At 35.6% G+C, this 17,575-nt stretch overlaps 1 protein-coding gene across 1 annotated transcript in view; it reads right to left on the reverse strand.

Moving 5' to 3' along the window:
• Positions 1–17,575, reverse strand: part of LOC149419662 (uncharacterized) — a 41,166-nt gene that overhangs the window by 4,078 nt on the left and 19,513 nt on the right. The window contains exons 2-3 of the mRNA XM_089637515.1: positions 9,486–9,615; positions 3,814–3,956 (exon numbers count right to left, since the gene is read on the reverse strand). Coding sequence (XP_089493641.1) covers positions 3,814–3,956; positions 9,486–9,615 — 273 coding nt within the window. The remainder of the gene's footprint in view (positions 1–3,813; positions 3,957–9,485; positions 9,616–17,575) is intronic.

Here is a 17,575-nt window from a genome sequence, read left to right on the forward strand (position 1 = left end):
GTTTAAAAAAATATTTTTGGCGTGAGATCTTTCGATGGTCGGCCCGCCTAAAAAACTCTGTCTTTGCACACACTCCTTACTTCATTCACATTCATACATCGTCTCATACTGACTCTTGAAATAACCGGATTCAAGGATTTGGTTCACTTGATAGTGGCATATTTTCCTTGGAAGTTTCCTTGAGTTCCTACACTCTCACTTCTTCGTTAATTCACTTTACAAACCCCTATCATAAAAGCTTCCCTTAATCTAACGCAATACACTTACATCAGACTATTTACGAATCTCCACTTTTCTCACTATCATACATGGTTTTAACTCATACAGATATATATTTATTTATTTTTATTTTAGTGTATTGGGGAAACCAATAGTTTTACAATTTTATATAAATATTTACATTTTACTTGTTGCATTAACCAGTGAATTTTCCACATAAAATTCATGTTACATACAGAAAAAAAACATAAATAAACAGAAATACATAAAACACCTTAGTGAAAATAATTGGGATATCTTAGATATCTCACACACCTTAATATAGATATTTTACACACCTTAGTGAAAATAACTGGGATATCTTAGATATCTCACACACCTAAATGAAAATAACTGGGTTATCTTATAGATATCTTACGCACCTTAATGAAAATAACTTAGATACCTTACACGCCTTAATAAAAATAACTGGGAAAACTTAGATATTTTACACACCTTAGTGAAAATAACTGGGATAACTTACACACCTTAATGAAAATAACTGGGATATCTTACACATGTAGAGGTAAGAACTGGCAAATAACTTATGATAATTTTTATATTAATTTATATTTTTAATTATGGAAACATATTTTTATGGATCGCCACCCGAAAACGGCGCTCTCGGCACTTCTAGCCGACGGCAAGCATTCCTGTTTCCCACGCCCGCCTTGGCAGTTGACAGTTCTTAGCTCTTCTTAAAAACCCTTCTGATAAAATTCGTGTTGTAACTAATAGTGTACCGTACTTTCAATAAATATTAACGTAATTATTCAACTACATTCTTTACATTATCACAACCCTTTACACACAGTACACATTAAATGGACAGCGCTATAACAGGTAAGAGAATAGTGTCCCATACACACCTTAATTAAAATAACTTAGATATCTTAGACACCTTAATGAAAATAACTTAAATATCTTACACACAGCAGGGGGAGAGGGTGCGTAATTAAAAAAATTGATTTAATTTTCTCCAATATACATTTAGCAAGCTGAACAAAGAACAAATGGAAAATACCGGCTTCTAAAAATATATTATTGTATTTTGTGCAAGTCTTTCTAAAAAAATAATGTACGCCTCGGGAATCTCATTTCTACAGCAGCATTCAGTTTACTTTCATTCTTCCTCCGCCAGTTCTTTGCCGCACTGCCATACTGCAGGGTAGCTACCATTGTGGACAGCTAGTTTCGTTTATTTAGACAATTTGTTGGCATGACACTGAACGCAATATAGAAAAAAATTTAAACATCTCAATATTTAGAAAATTTAAACATCTCAATATTTAGAAAATTTAAACATCTCAATATTTGAAAAAATTTAAACATCTCAATATTTAGAAAATTTAAACATCTCAATATTTAGAAAATTTAAACATCTCAATATTTGAAAAAATTTAAACATCTCAATATTTAGAAAATTTAAACATCTCAATATTTGAAAAAATTTAAGCATCTCAACCTTAACATAGCCCGATTCCGTAAGTTTAATCCTATCATGAAAATTTATCTTCTGTCTCTAGGACAACGCTCCTTTTATTAAATGAATAATCCCCTAGCCATTAATTAAATATATCAACAATTTCTCAAGAGATTCAAGCCATAAAATGTCAACCAAAACTAATTGTCATTTAACTTGTGAAACGAGATTTTTATCGAAGAGAATGTCAATTTAAATATAAAAGGTTTTTTTGGAAATACAATTATGATCGCTTCAGACTTAAAAGGTATTCGCTTTTTTTAATGTATACCACAATGAATTACTGGTTTCAAAAGCTGGAGAAAGACTACTCCAGATTTTAATATTACTAACGGACATGTGCAATTATAAATATAAAAATCATGATTTCAAAACTATACGATTTTTTACGATTATTTTATAGCCTGCTGTTTTTGTTTTTAATTTTAAACTTTAGAAATAGCAATTTTCATGAAAATATTTAATTACACAGGTTTATTAAAAATTCTACGGACACTTCACTTTATACTCTTTTTTATAAAAATATCACAAACTTTGAAAATTCTTTCGCAAAAAAAGTGAAATTTAATAGTCGATTAAATTTTTGGCATAAATTACTTGGAAGTTTACGGTAAGCTTTTAGATAAAAATGTAAAGCATGGTGTTATCTCTTTCTAATACTGCTTAAATCATATTATATCTTACCGTAATACAAAAGAAATGGAACGAGTATATTATGAGTCCGTCTCTGTTTAGTACTGAGTTGACCCTGTTGACACAAAAAGTAAGTTTCTTTTGACGTGCGTTTTAGAAAGCCTTCACAAACTTCACAAAAGCCTGTAAGGCGGGTATGGGTACCGCCGCCCCGGAAACCACACCTCTGCCATAGATCACCCCAAGTGGTTCGCGACGATTGGTGATTTAGCACGGGTGCTAGGGTTCATCGAGTGAAATGTGTTCAGATGTTAAAGGTTAGGAGTAACGGCTTTGCGGCCTTCTTCATACAAAACTTAAATTTGTATGAAGAAGGCCAAAAAGGTAAAGCAAATATATATTACGGATATATGATCTATATATTTTTTAGACTAAGAAATATTGTATCATTACTAAAAGATATTTATTATGCACTTGCGCACTCTGTACTACAATATGGAATCGTGGCTTGGGGGGGTGCATATAAATCATCCCTACTCCCATTGGAAACTATTCAAAAAATATTAATAAAAATCATCTTGAAAAAGCCATATTAATACCCAACTATAAATGTTTTTTAAGATTTCCCGGGACCCCACTTACAAAAATTTATGACAAAATTGCACTTCTACAAATACATAAAGATTTCTTTAGGAAAAATAATTTACCACAATTGAATATTAGCAAAAGAATAATATCTGTTGGAGGACTAACCGTGCCACTAGCACGAACCACAACAGCACAGCATCACTATATATTCAAGGGTGTAAAATTATTTAATAAATTACCCCTTGATATACGATCGGAAGAAAACTATGAAAAATATTTTAAAAAAATTAAATTAAAATACTCTTGTACCACCTCATAACTTCACTTATTGTTTAGAAATATGTTTTTGCCTTTTCAATTCTTTGAATCATCTATTAACTAACCAATATTTTTATTACTTTTATTGTTATTTTTTGTTAAATTACAAATATTTTTAGTTTCATTTAAACAAATATAAAAATATTTTGTTGTCCTCTCCTAAACACAAGAAGCTGCTTTATTAGGAGATTGATTGAAATATTGGTGTTTATATTGTCATTAAATTGTAACCTTGTTTATATGTTTCAATAAAAAAAAATAAAAAAAATAAAATAAAAAATGTGCTGGTTTATTTATTAGGGTATTAAATTATAAAATATAGGCCATTAAATAATTCATTTTTTTAAATAAAAAAATATTTAAATTCTATATTTGAAACGTGCATTTCCTCTATTTAAATTTTCGTATGGTAAATCTTGATAATTAAAGTCAGATTAAGTGATTTTTCAAGGGTCTGCGCTTTTTAGCTAACATGCAATAATTATTGATCCTACATCATTAATATAAACATATTAATAAAAGATGTTAGTTACCTTTTCTGAAGTTGTCATCATCGCATAGCATGCCCATGAGCAGCATTACACCCTGCCTCTGCTGGCGAGCCGCCTTTTGCCGTTCCTCCGGCAAGCACTCCTTACTCCACGTCTCCACGCACTCGCTGCCGGCTTTGTAGGCGCTGGAAAGGTTAAAAGAATTTAAAATATTATTTACCGTACTGCGTTATTTAAGAAGGGGGCTTTGGTTTTGCAGAGAATGGAACGCTAGTCTTAATCTTGGCACATACTCCTTGCTTCATTCGTATTATGTTTCTTATTATTCCAGATCTCAGTCAGGGTGATGCAATCTCACAAGATCCATATAACATATGAAAGTAAAAATGAAACTATTGTAAGATAATACATAGAAAAGAAAAATAATTAAATATATACAAACAAAAAATCACAGTGCTTTGTGAGTATTGAAAGGGTAAAACGAATTAAAACTACTCAACAAGGAATGGAATGTTACAAAACTATGTCTTGACGTATAATGGGTCACTTTGTCGAAACAGAGTTGTGTATACTGACAACATAAAAGCATTCCAGTAATTTATTCAAACACTAACCTCATACTACAGAACAATTCAGACCATTTACTGTGCTATTAGGTTGTTGTAATAACCGAACTTGTTAAATATTTGTATTTTCTCTGTTCACGTTTCTATGCATGTTGCTAAGTTGGCATCGCATCTAATTCACGGAAACGTCATCGTAAGTTCATTTCCTCTACTGACTAAGTCCTCTATGATGACACAAGCAAGTTATGGTAGTAATAGTTTTTCATAAAGTATCCCGGGAAAAAAGAAGAAAAATACCTTTTGATTTGCCAGTACCTCGTGGCTTTAAGTACCTACAAAAACGAGAAGATTGTTGCACTAACACGAAGGTCGTTCAAGTCTTATGTTGTGGTTTTAAAGGAATTTCATTAGCTTACTGTTAGTTCTAAAAACCCAAGCTTTGGAGATTTCTCTCTGAATAATAATTAGACTAATCGTTTTGATGTTCACTCCTTTTGTGTTCTCATTATTGTTACGGAACATTCATTGTTTTATAAGGCCTCGGGTCTGATACTTAGCATGCTGTATAAATGTTTTGATGAAATTACGTTTATTTTCTGACAAAACCATCTGCATGGAGAAATAGCGATTAATTATCTATTGACGTATTCAAATAGATCTTCAGTTGTAGGCTGCTTATTCAGAAATAAACATACTAAGGGCTTCATTGGTACACTCAAGATATGTATAAGAGGGGTAAGGCTCTCGACTATGGCATCCCCAATCGGGATATGTGGTGAGGCTGAAGGTAGTGAGAAAAGGAAGGAGATGGGGAAGACGAAAGAGGAGAAGTACCCGGCTTATATATTTTATTGTTGTTCCATCTGATTAAAGCTTTAACGAAAAACATGTTGATGAATACAGTAAATATATAAATAGATTAATAATTTGGAAGGCAGTTCATGGGTATCACCGCACAGAAGCGGATTTTGATGATTTGGCACTACAATTCAACCATTTGGGAGGGGGTTCAAGGGCACCGCCGCACAGTGGTGGATTTTGATAATTTGGCGCGACAACGCTCTCGGCGTTCAACCATTTTGTGATTTCATTGTAGTTTTTAAGCGTTAAAATGAAATGCTTACTTTACTGTCGTTAATTAAAATGTTTTTAATGGTTTGAAATAGTTTAAAAAATAACATAAATTGCATGTGACTCACAAAGATAACGAAGAGACTCCCCCTTCCATTCCGCACTGCAGTTTACACATGAAGGAACCAAAAATCCGGGACAGGGAGGTTCTCCAAGACTTAAACGAGTTGAAAATCGACAAAGCCAACGGGTCAGATGGAATACCTTCCCTGTTGTTTTTAGAGGTGTTCTGCAGAATTAACTTCGGTGCTCTCAAAATTATTTAAACTCTCACTCAGAAGTAGCAAAGTGTCAGATCTTTGGAAAATGGCTATCGTTTACCAAATCCCTAAGAGGAGGGACCGCTCCAATCCTACCAACTACCGTAGCCATCATTATCCCATAGCCATCACTTTCATACTCTCAAAAGTATTGGAAATGGTGGCTTAATAATATAACAAGTTGCTCACATACCTTGAGAATAACAGCATTCTAAGCGATCGGCAATATGGATTTCGTCGAAACCGGTCGTGTGGCGATCTGTTCGGATATATGACGCATATTTGGGGGCGGTACTTGGAACGTTTTGCAGATATCTCCAAAGCCTTTTATATGGTCTGGCACCAAGCACTTATCGATTACCACATTAAATTAATGCATGGGTGCCATAAGGATCTGTGCTGTTGCCGACGCTGTTTTTGTTGCACATCAACGATCTCGTTGAATTTTATCATTTTATTAATACACTGACGACAGCACCGTTCACGAGAGTTTTTTTGACAAGCCTTCACGTGTGATGTTCGTACAGCTCGGGAAGTTTTAAGACAAAAGTTGACCACCACCTCCAGAAGGTTCTTGCCTGGGGTAAGTTCAACCTGGTCAGTTTCAACGTCTCAAAAACCCAAGCGCGTCTGATTTCAGCAAAGAAAGGGAGATCTATGACTGTCTAGTGCAGAGGTGTCAAAGATACGGCCCGCGGGCCGCATGCGGCCCTCGGACCCTATCAATACGGCCCGCGAGCCGTATGCGGCACTCAGGTCTTATCATTACGGCTCGCTACCACGTGACAATATTATGTCGCGGAGGACAGAACCGCACTCTTTCATTGTAGATTTTAGATATTCAGAGGACAGTCGATGCCTACGCGTGTTTAAAATTGCAAGCAATTGATTTACAGTGTAATTTCAAGTGACGCACGCATCGGACGCGGTGCGCCGTGCACCGAGCGTGAGCGTAACATTTTCTCTTACGCCGGCTGGTGGCGCTGGTCTGGTGCACGACTCGTATTCACGACGCCCTCTCCCCCCCGACCCCGCACCATAAGAGTCGCAGTTGCCGGTCGCCGGCGCAGTCAGATTTAAGCCTTAGCATCGAGCGGTCGCGTCGAGTGTTTATATTACTTACGTACTCATAGTTTGTTGTTCATTCAAGTTCTAATATTGGTACGTGGCATAATGTCGCAAAAACGTAAAGTTGATAGTGAGTGCAGAGTTTTTCAGACAAAATGGGAAATCGCATATTTTTTCATGGAATGGAAAGATAAATCACTTTGTTTGATTTGCAATCAAACAATTGCTGTTTGTGAGGAGTTTAATTTAAAGAGACATTATGATTCGAATCATAAAGGAAAATTTGAAGGTTACACTGAAAAGATAAGAATGGACAAACTATTATCTTTAAAATCTAACCTTCACGGCCAACAGTCGATATTCACTAAAGCTAAAACTGAAAGCGAAGACGCCTTAAAATCCAGTTTCATTATTGCATTAGAAATCGCCAAGAGATCAAAACCTTTCACTGATGGTGATTTTATTAAAGAATGTATGTTAAAAGTGGCTGATGTTTCATTCCCATCACAAAAATCAACCATTCAAAATATTCCGCTGTCAAGAAACACTGTTGCTTCAAGAATAAGTGATTTATCTCAAAATTTGGATTCCCAGCTGAAGGAAAAAAATAAGGAATTTACACACTTTTCGCTGGCTATTGACGAGAGCACTGATATTATTGATACTGCTCAACTTGCTGTCTTTATACGAGGTATTAATAGTAACTTTGAAATATGTGAAGAACTACTGAAGTGCGTTCCATTGACAGGCACCACTACAGCAAATGATATTTATTCTGCTATTGAGCATTTAATAGTAGAATATGAACTCGGCTGGAATAAATTTTGCAGCATAACTACGAATGGCGCTCCTGCCATGGTTGGCAAACATTCGGGTGTTGCGACTAAATTAAAACAGAAAATATCAGAAAATTTTGTGGGAATTCACTGCATCATTCACCAGGAATCACTCGCATCCAAATATTTAAAAATGGACCATGTCATGCAACCGGTAATTAAAATAGTAAATTTCATGAGGAGCAGAGGTCTAAATCACAGGCAATTCAGGCAATTTTTACAAGATTTGGACGAAAAGTATTCCGATGTACCTTATTTCACGGAAGTTCGTTGGCTCAGTCGAGGGGCAGTTTTGGGAAGATTTTTTGAGTTACGTGACCCTATTCAAGCTTTCATGTTAGAAAAAGGCAAGCCAATTGATTATGACAACGACTGGTGGCTTGATTGTGCATTTTTGGTAGATATGACAAAACACATGAATGACCTCAATATAAAGTTACAGGGTAAAGACTTGATCGTCACTCAAATGTATTCGCATTTACAAGCCTTCGAAACAAAATTAAGACTGTGGGAAATTCACATAAAAACCAAACACTCGATCATTTCCCTCACGTGAAATAATTTGGCACAGTAAACCAGACAAAATTGGATGAGTATTCTCAACTTTTGCTGAATCTGATCACAGAATTTAACAGTCGTTTTGAAGATTTTCGCAAAATGCATAAAATGGAATTCCCACTTTTCAACAATCCATTTACTTTTGATGCTGCACTGAAACCAATTCATTTGCAAATGGAATTGATAGATCTCCAATGCGACAGCATTGTAAAGGATAAATTTAAGGAAGTTAATGTTACTACATTTTATACACAATATTTCAAGAGTTTGAATAACTATCCAAGTATAAGAAATCATGCGGCACGTATCCTGTGTATGTTTGGTAGTACGTATTTATGCGAGCAGATGTTTTCCGTTATGAAAATAAATAAAAACAAACATCGCTTACGGCTTACGGATGAAAATCTCCAATCGATTCTAAAAGTAACTACGACGAATATGACACCCAACATCAATAAACTTGTCAAAAACAAGAGAAGTCAGGTGTCCGGTTCAAGATAATTTACCTTGTTATCCTTCTTTTTAACTTACTGAATTTATAATAAATAGGTATCTAACTGAATAAAGATTTTAACAATTAAGTATGGGTTTTATTTTTTAAATATTGAGTCCGGCCCGCTTACACACGCCAAATGTTATAAACGGCCCTTAAGAATATCCAGTTTGACACCCCTGGTCTAGTGCAATTTGATGGAAGCACTCTCCCCAATTAAGACTCCATGGAAATGCTTGGAGTAAGTATATCAGACCGGTTCATGTATCGGGGCTCCAAAGAAGCCATAGTATTTCTGGCTTCTAGGAAACTGTGCTCTTGTATAGGGCTAGCAGATTCTTAAATAGCAACCAGCTGCTAACCCTGTGCAAATCTCAAGTACGCCTTGCAATTGAATTTGGGAGCCACCTCTGGGCTGGAGCCCTACAACACTTGATACATCTACTTGATTCTGTTCAAAGGAGGGTGGTCTGTCTGATTTACAATCCACTGTCAACAGACCGATTGCCATCTCTAATTCACAGATGCAATCTGGGCATGCTGAGTCTGTTCAACAGGTATTTTAATGGAGCCTGCTTTAAAATGCTAGCAGCATTGATTCCTGTTGCACTGGCGCACGTGCGTGTAACTCGACTTACACGAGCGGAACAGCTTCCTTCCTTCAGCCCCTACCTTAACCCGCCTTACAACGCTGCCCAGCCGGTGGCGACATAACTCCCCTGCCTTTACTCTGTATAGACAGGAACGCTAGAAAAAAAGACTAGTCAAATAAATGAAACAGTTGAGGAAATGGATTTCTTACCTGCAAAGGTGGGTAACTTGCTCTCTCGAAGTGGGCAGTCCCCCGGAGCCCCCCAGGGGCAAAGTCTCCAGGCACTTAGCTAAGGACCCCTTGCACTTGTCTTCCGAAGACTCCACCCCAGCCGAAACAGCTATAATGAAACAAAACTGCCACTCAATTTTCACTCGGACAGACACTTTTATTGCACCGGCCTTTCGAGGACTTTACCCGTGTAGATTTTAATGTTAATTTAGTTTATTTGCGTTATAAACAATCTATATGCATTCATATTTTACAATATTAGGAAAAGTTTATTTAATTGACTAATAAAAAATTGACATTCAAAATTTTAGCCAAATTAAAAAGAAAATTCATAAGTGCAATTACCTACAAACATACAGTAAGGAAGGGTTGTTTCAGAGAATTGGAACAATCTTCAAATTTAAAAGTAAATTTTCAAGTTTTTTGAAAGTTTTTTTCTTGCTCTGTTATTTATTTCAATTTTGTCAAGTAACTGGCCTAAAATGATAAAATAACAAAACTTGAACAGGACTTTCATGTAACCCGTAAATGAACATTGAAATTTGATGAATTGTTCAAATTCTATGAAACAACCCATCCTGTTACTAAGTTTACATTTGAAACATGGAGTGGGTATCAATAATAAAAATGAAAGAAAGTGATTTTGTTCAATTAAAACTGCTGTTATTCAATTGTGCTGTTATTCTGCTCTTCAAACTTATGTTTTTCAACTGAAAACAGAACAGGAAAAAAGAGCTAGTTGTGATAAAAAATAATATCCTTAAAATAAGTTTTCACACATACTCGATCGAATGTCATTATTTTAAAAACTTTATGAATTTAGTGAGGTTTGTGTTAAACAAATCAATGTACATAATCAATAATCAATTTTAAAGATAGTATTGCTCTTAGAAATATAAAATGTGTCCGGGGATCAAGTACCTCATAACGGACATCAGAAATTAATATTTCTTAATAGGTACGGGCTATCAATAAAAAATATAACCCCAAAGGAAACAGCAGTTCAGCAAGGACACCACTCCGTGTCCATTCAAGCGATTTATGACCACTTGACCTGAGATTACCAGATGCAGCCGTAATGAAACAAAAAAAAACACTTCATTTCCAATCCTTGTAGTATCCATTTGAGCCTTTTACACTCCAGCATTAACAAAATTCTACGCCATGTAAGGAAACTAAATACCGAATCATTTCCATCCTAGTAATAATAATACACCTCTGAAACCATCAGGGACTATGACAATTTGATTTAAAAATACAGTTTTTATATTGTAAATTGATCAACACAAAACGTCAAAACAATTTTTTGGTGTGCATCTCCTTCTGAAAATTCTTTCACAATTATATTAAGTTCGGTAATATGTTTTAGGTCTTTTACATTTTATTCCAATGGTCTTTGACCGAAATTAAGAGAATGTATATATCTGAGAATAACAAGTCCATCATATTCAGTTAGTGTTGTAATATGAGCAATGAGTATGTTCCACTATTTCTTTATATTCAGATTGAGATACGTGCTGAATCACAATTTTAAGCCACAATATAGCACCAAGAGCTTACAGAATTGTAGGGTAGTAATTTTAGGGTGTCAGTATGGGTTATTTTAATAATCTAAGCGTATTTTCTAACCTTCAAACCACTTTGATTGAGAAAAAATGAAACTTTAATGTATTTTTACCATCTCCCATGACATAAATAGTGTGTCGTCAAGAGAAGAATCCAGACTTACTCATTAATAGTAAACAGCTCGACCTACTTAGGTACTTGCAAATTAATACCGAGAACCAAAACGTAAACAACACAACCTACCTGTCTCCGAGCACCTACTTGCCTACCTACGACAATACGATTGCAAATCGGTCTGGCACATTACGCCAACTCGCAAGAAGGTTCTAGCCGATTGCCTGTGCATAATTGCAGCGCCGCCGAAAGTTCCCGAAAGGCCCAGACTGAGCGAGTGTCTCCGATTTATTTGCCAATTCATCTACCTTCTGTTGCCGTCGGCTGTACAGTATAAATAAGCCCGACGCAGCGAGCAGTCAGTCAGTCAACAATCTGCCGCCAACAATTTACTAGTCTCACGAGTGATAATCCGCGCACTTTTGGACAATATTCCTAAGGACAATATTCCCGGCTTCGCCCGTACTCATCATGGACTCCATCGGGACATCATCCTAGCGCCTTGGCCACCGTCCCTGGCCAGCGCTACAACGGATTACAGCGCCCTGGTTCCAGCGCCTCTGACCAGCGCTTCATCCACGCACCATGACCACCACGAGGACACGCAGCATCCTCACTGGTCTACGCAGCTCCCGCTCAACCGCCTACAAGGTCCACCGCACCTTCGGCCTTCCCGTCAGCACTAGAGTATTGATTCCCAAGATCGCCAGTGCCTGACAGTCAACGAGTCCGGTCACCAGCGCCCGGCGTCGACTCACTGACACGCGCTTGACCAGCCATCACAGCCAGCATCCGGAGAATACTACATTTGTCCTACGTCCACTCTCATCACGGCTACCTGACTCATCAATAAAACACTGTGACCTTCACGACCGTCTTTCATTTCGTGCCTCTCACCAGAGATCCCAAAAATAGTAACGTGTTTTAGTAATTAAATTGAAACCAAGTACTAATAATTTTTTTTTGCGTTTAGGAAAAAATCGTCAAGAATTTTTTTGTGAAATGTCTCCAATTAGTTATTTTCTATTGCACATTTATCATACCTGACCAAACTGCCTCAGTAACAGTCTTTTGAAGTTGAATACCCATCTACAGTCAATTGTTAAATTATGTAAAGTGGTAAATGAATTTAAACATTCTCTGTTCTAGACTCCTATAAACAGATCCGCCAAATTTCGTAGAGTCATCGGTTCAATATTAAATCCTTCTTCAAAGAACCCTCAAGACTAGGCTGACAATTTACGTTCAATGTCACTCGCGCGGGTGATCAGTTCACAAATATCAAAAAATAATCAACATTACTATGATAACACCTATGTTTCAGCATTCCATTCGAAGTAAATAAACTAAACAACAATCTTTACACTAATTGATTAATTTTTTTTTTTATTAAAATAATTCAAATATTGAGTGCATTTTAAAAGTGCATCGAAAAAATCCCTCTCCTATTTATTGTTGTCAACGCTAACAGGTAGCTCTCGAACACGGGTTAACTGGGGGTCCAAATTGAAACTGAAATACGGATCATTGATGTCGTGTGCAATGAAATATAATTATAACATTGCACAATGTTCAATAGTAATTGTGCAAATAGTGTTTCGACGTTCAGTGGATGAATAAGGTTTGTTATAAAATTGTTGTCAAGGGTTTAAATTCCAGTTTGCGCAGGTAAATTTCTTTTGTTAATTTGTTTAAATTAAAACAAATTAACAAAAAATACTAAAACTTATAGTACAAGCGGGAAACTGGTAGATCTACATCACATTTGGAGTCGATTTTGTTGTTATAACATTTTCGATTTGAGCTTTTGTTTTCGAGTAAATCAAGTCAGATTTTGGAATTAGTATGAAAATTGTCTTGTTATTTTATTTTTAGAACAAAGGACAAACTGCAGTTGAATTTTTCAAACCGACTAATTGCAAAAAGTTTTCTATAATCAATACACAATTAATACTATGAGTTATTGTTTCTTTTAAATCAATTCTTTGTCAAATTACTAAAATATTGGGTTTTTCAACAGCATATCAGACGAAAACAAACAAAAATATTTTTTTACTTTATTTACAATTTAGAACTAGCTGAAGTTGTTGACCGCTAGAGTTTTTCGAAATCGTTAAGTTTGATCAAGCATAAAAATGTTGCTTTAAGAGATGGGAAAGTGGATGGGGTGGTTTCCCGAAATCTCATGTAAATAATGAATTCCTCTTGTTTTGGTGGTCAAGTTTACAAAATTTCGTCAGTCGCGGTATAAATTTATAGATTTGACTCGCTCCCATTCGCTCGTGAGATTTGTTTTCTTGTTTTCTTACTTTTCTTATTTTCTCTGTCTATTCGATTTATATTATTTTGATAAAAATCAAATAAAAATTCTGCTATGAACACATTTAAAGAAAAGTGACCCACACAACGTGTGTAAAATTGTGTGTAAAAATGGAAAAAGGAGGGAAATTTTAATTTTTGTACCCGCACAAGCGTGATGGCCTTAAGCGACAGGGTTTTAAGAGATATACATGAGTTACTTTAAACAGTGATTCCTGACATTATTCGGAGTAAAATTGGTAAATAAAATTCATAAACCACAGGAATATCTGGTTATAGTAGTTCAGGCATGTCTCGTAACACTTGTATATACTCGTATAAAAGATTCTATAATCTCCTTAAAGGATCAATTTAAATAATTTTCCCTCTTTATAAAATATAAAACATGAACCAATACTTTTCACATATTGTATTACTGTAAAAATATTTGGCCCTTTACAAAAGTACCTGTCTTTCGAGCACTTATTTCCAAAAAGTGTGCCGATGTAAATAACTTACATTGGCACATAAAAATGTGCCATTATAAATTATATTGGAACATAAAACTGAACTTAAAATATGTTCGAATTTCCGTTCGAAAATGGTTTTACTAATTTTATTACTGTCTTGGCAAAAGAAAAATGTGGAAAATTTGGCAGGCAAAAAACATTGTTTCAAAAGAGTTAAAGAGAAATGTCTCTGCAACAAAACTGAAGAGATAAAGCGAAGAAGCGTTATGTGGTCTTGTCCGTGTACCCGAAATAAGCACTTATAACGGTGGCGCGATGATATTTATGCATAAAATAAATAAATAACCGGTTACCAAAATAGTTTTTTAAATAAAATTACTTACAATAAGATTATTCACGTACATAACACAGGGAAATGCAATGAAAACAGATAAAGATATTTTCAAAATAGTTTACTATACCAATACATAAAATATTTAACCACATTAAACAAATAATATAATATGTTGTAGTATGTATGTAAGTTGTAATAAATAACTCTTTTCTAAACATAAATATACAAATAAGTAAAATAAACATCGAAGTCCTTTCTTAAACAGATAATCAATTTCTATAGTCTGTCTTTTTTACATTAACTCCACACAGGAGGCCAAAACGAAAAGAATTTATATGTCATCTTTAGGGATGGTGTGTGAATGGTCTTTTTGAGAAGAGGAAGAAGTGAACATGGGTCTTGAAGAGACCCTGTTGAAAGAGAGGGGAAACACAGAGACCGGCAAATCGTTCCATAGCCGAACTGCAGAACAAGTCGTAGAAGCGACGCGTTCTCATGTGATAAATGTCAACGGTGTACATTGTACATAGCGTGTTTCCCGACTATGCACCGATTGCCGAAGGGATCAATGCGGGCCCTTGACTATCAAGCTGGAGGTCGGCGTGAGCAAGTAATTTTTTGATTTATTAATTTGTATTATAATGTACAGGGTGTATCGGCAAGTACCCGACAAACTTTAACCAGCTATTCCTTAGCACATTTGGATTAAAAATTGTTATCGGCACTTTGCTGTCCGGTAACATTTTTTTTCCATTAAAAACAAAAAATAAATAAAAAATCCACACTCCGTCACTGTCATTTGCATTGTTTCTCGTGTTCAAAAGCTGTTATTAGCAAGTGTGTCAAAAAGTGTCCTCGCTCTTTCGTACACACTAAATAATAATAGTTAAAAATGAGACGAATGGTGCCGTGCCATTTCGTTGTGATTGTAAAAGCGCGCCAACGTAGGTACGTACGTACATTATTCAACAAAACTCGAACAAAATATTGCCAGACGGGTTTTCAAACTTTGACAAAGGATAAAACATTGGTGACATGTGGTGAAAATATGAATAATACATTTTTTTTATGTTACCAGACAGCAAAGTGCCCATAACATTTTTTACTCCAAATGTGCCAAGGAATAGCTGGTTAAAGTTTGTCGCGTACGTGCCGATACACCCTGTTTTGTATATTAGAGTGGAAAAGACACTCAGCATCGAACTGGTTGAAGACCACCATTCTTAATTGAAACGTTGCTTGAAATAGCTTTGGCCGTGTTTGGTGACCCAACCTGAATAGGCAACTACTTCCCCACCTTTGTTTTCCCCATTCCTTCCCCTCCGTACTACCTTCAGCCTCACTACATGTCCCAATCGGGGATGCCATGGTCACCCTGGCTCCAAAAGGTTGGAATGGTTGGGAATCTTGTGCGGTTTCACATAAAAAAATAATTAAAGTTCCTTGGAGCATCTTCCATTGTAATACCGGTAGACCCGGTAGGATTGCAATCCGTTTATTAAGAGAGATCTGAGGCTTGGAGTCGAAAGGTTCAACATAAATTTATAAAATTGGCGTAAATCACACTTCTAGGAATTTTCTCTTCAGTGGCAACAAATAAATGCAATGAAAAATTACATATACGGTTATATTCCTCAATAAATAAGAAAATTCCTAAAAGAATTCTATAGAACCGTTTTGTGCTGTTACTTTTTGTCATTAATTTCTTTATTTATTTTTTATTTTTCCATTGTAATTTATGTTTTCGTACATAACGAGGAAATTTCTTATTAGATCGTGTCGGACAATAAAAGTTGATACTTTCTGGAAAATATTCTTTTTAAAACCATTGTTTTGATACGAAAGAAAACTGACCGAAACCGACGGGCACATGGAAATTATTTTTGACGATTTCACGAAACAGCATTAGAATGTTTGTGATAATGTCTGGTTAAAAATAAATTCAGAGATAAAAAATATTTAGAAAACAGTGGATGATTTTTATACAGCCACTATCCGATGTCTACTCGGCGTTATGAAAGTTTTGGAGGAAAGTTTTAAAGTATTGAATTCTATTGTAATTGAAAACTGGGTGCATAAGGTCGCAATAATATTATTGTAACAATTGACGGCCGGCATAGTCCAGTGGTAACGCATTGGACTGCCATTCTGAAGGTCGCGGGTTCGAACCCGGCGTGCGCAAATAAATTTTATTTGATTAATTTGTGTTATTTCACAATAAATTAATTAAAATAATATATAGTATATTTGCGGCACGTTCCAGAGTGGAAGATACTACCAGTATCGCCCTGGTGTAAGACCACCATTCAGAATTGAAACGTTGCTCCAAATGGCATTAGCCGTGTTTAGTGACTAGATCTGAATAGCCAGGTACTTCCCCACCTTCCTCTTTCCCTTCCCCACTTACCTTCAGCCTCACAACATCCCCCAATTGGGGATACCATAGTCTCACTGGCTCCAGACGGGAGCAGTTGGGACTCTTGTGAGGTATTCACTATAAAAAATTGGAAATTTTTACTTTTTAAAAGTATTTGTTTCACTTGATGGTGCCATTTCTGCCTTGGGCGTCTTTGACTTCTCCTTCCTTCAACTTGTACGTCATACATTCTCCTTACAGCCTATTCTTTTTTCATCACATACGCCACATTTTAACACAAATAAGTATTTGATTCGTTCGATCGTGCTGTCTCCTCGTGTATCCCTAACTTTGTCTACCATTAATTAATGTATACCACATCATCACCATTATATTGACTTTTATTCAATTCCAAATCTCATTCCAGTGCAGAGATAATGCGTTAAGTATTCCTCGAACGTCCCCGACTACTTCTACCATTCTAACTGCACTCTAAACACATCTGAAACTAATAAGAACAAAGTTTGAAATTTTCAGAACAATCCGTTCAACAGTTTTTTAGTCTACATGGCACAAGCAAAGAAACATTCATATTTATATATGCGGAAGATACACATCAAATAACGGTATCTATATATATGTGCACGACCCATAAATTTGTTTTGATAACCAACTGAATAAGCCTTTAGATAAAATACATAACAAAGGTTAGTTGAGCCTCGTTCGTAGTAGAAGTTTCGGATATTGATTGCGTTGAACCGGACTGGTTTTCGATTGAATAATTTGCTTCAATTATTGATAAAGGAATTAGGAAACCCAAATTTGTGGTACAAAAGATCTCGTATTCAACAGTGGTAGCTTTAATAGCTGCGTTGTAAACCCTCGCCTTTTCTCATTAACGAGCATTATATATTTTATTAAAACTATTGTA

The sequence above is a fragment of the Hesperophylax consimilis genome, chromosome 11 (assembly GCF_061612785.1).
Source record: "Hesperophylax consimilis isolate HC1 chromosome 11, BYU_Hcon_1.0, whole genome shotgun sequence".
In the NCBI taxonomy this organism is placed as follows: Eukaryota; Metazoa; Arthropoda; class Insecta; order Trichoptera; family Limnephilidae; genus Hesperophylax; species Hesperophylax consimilis.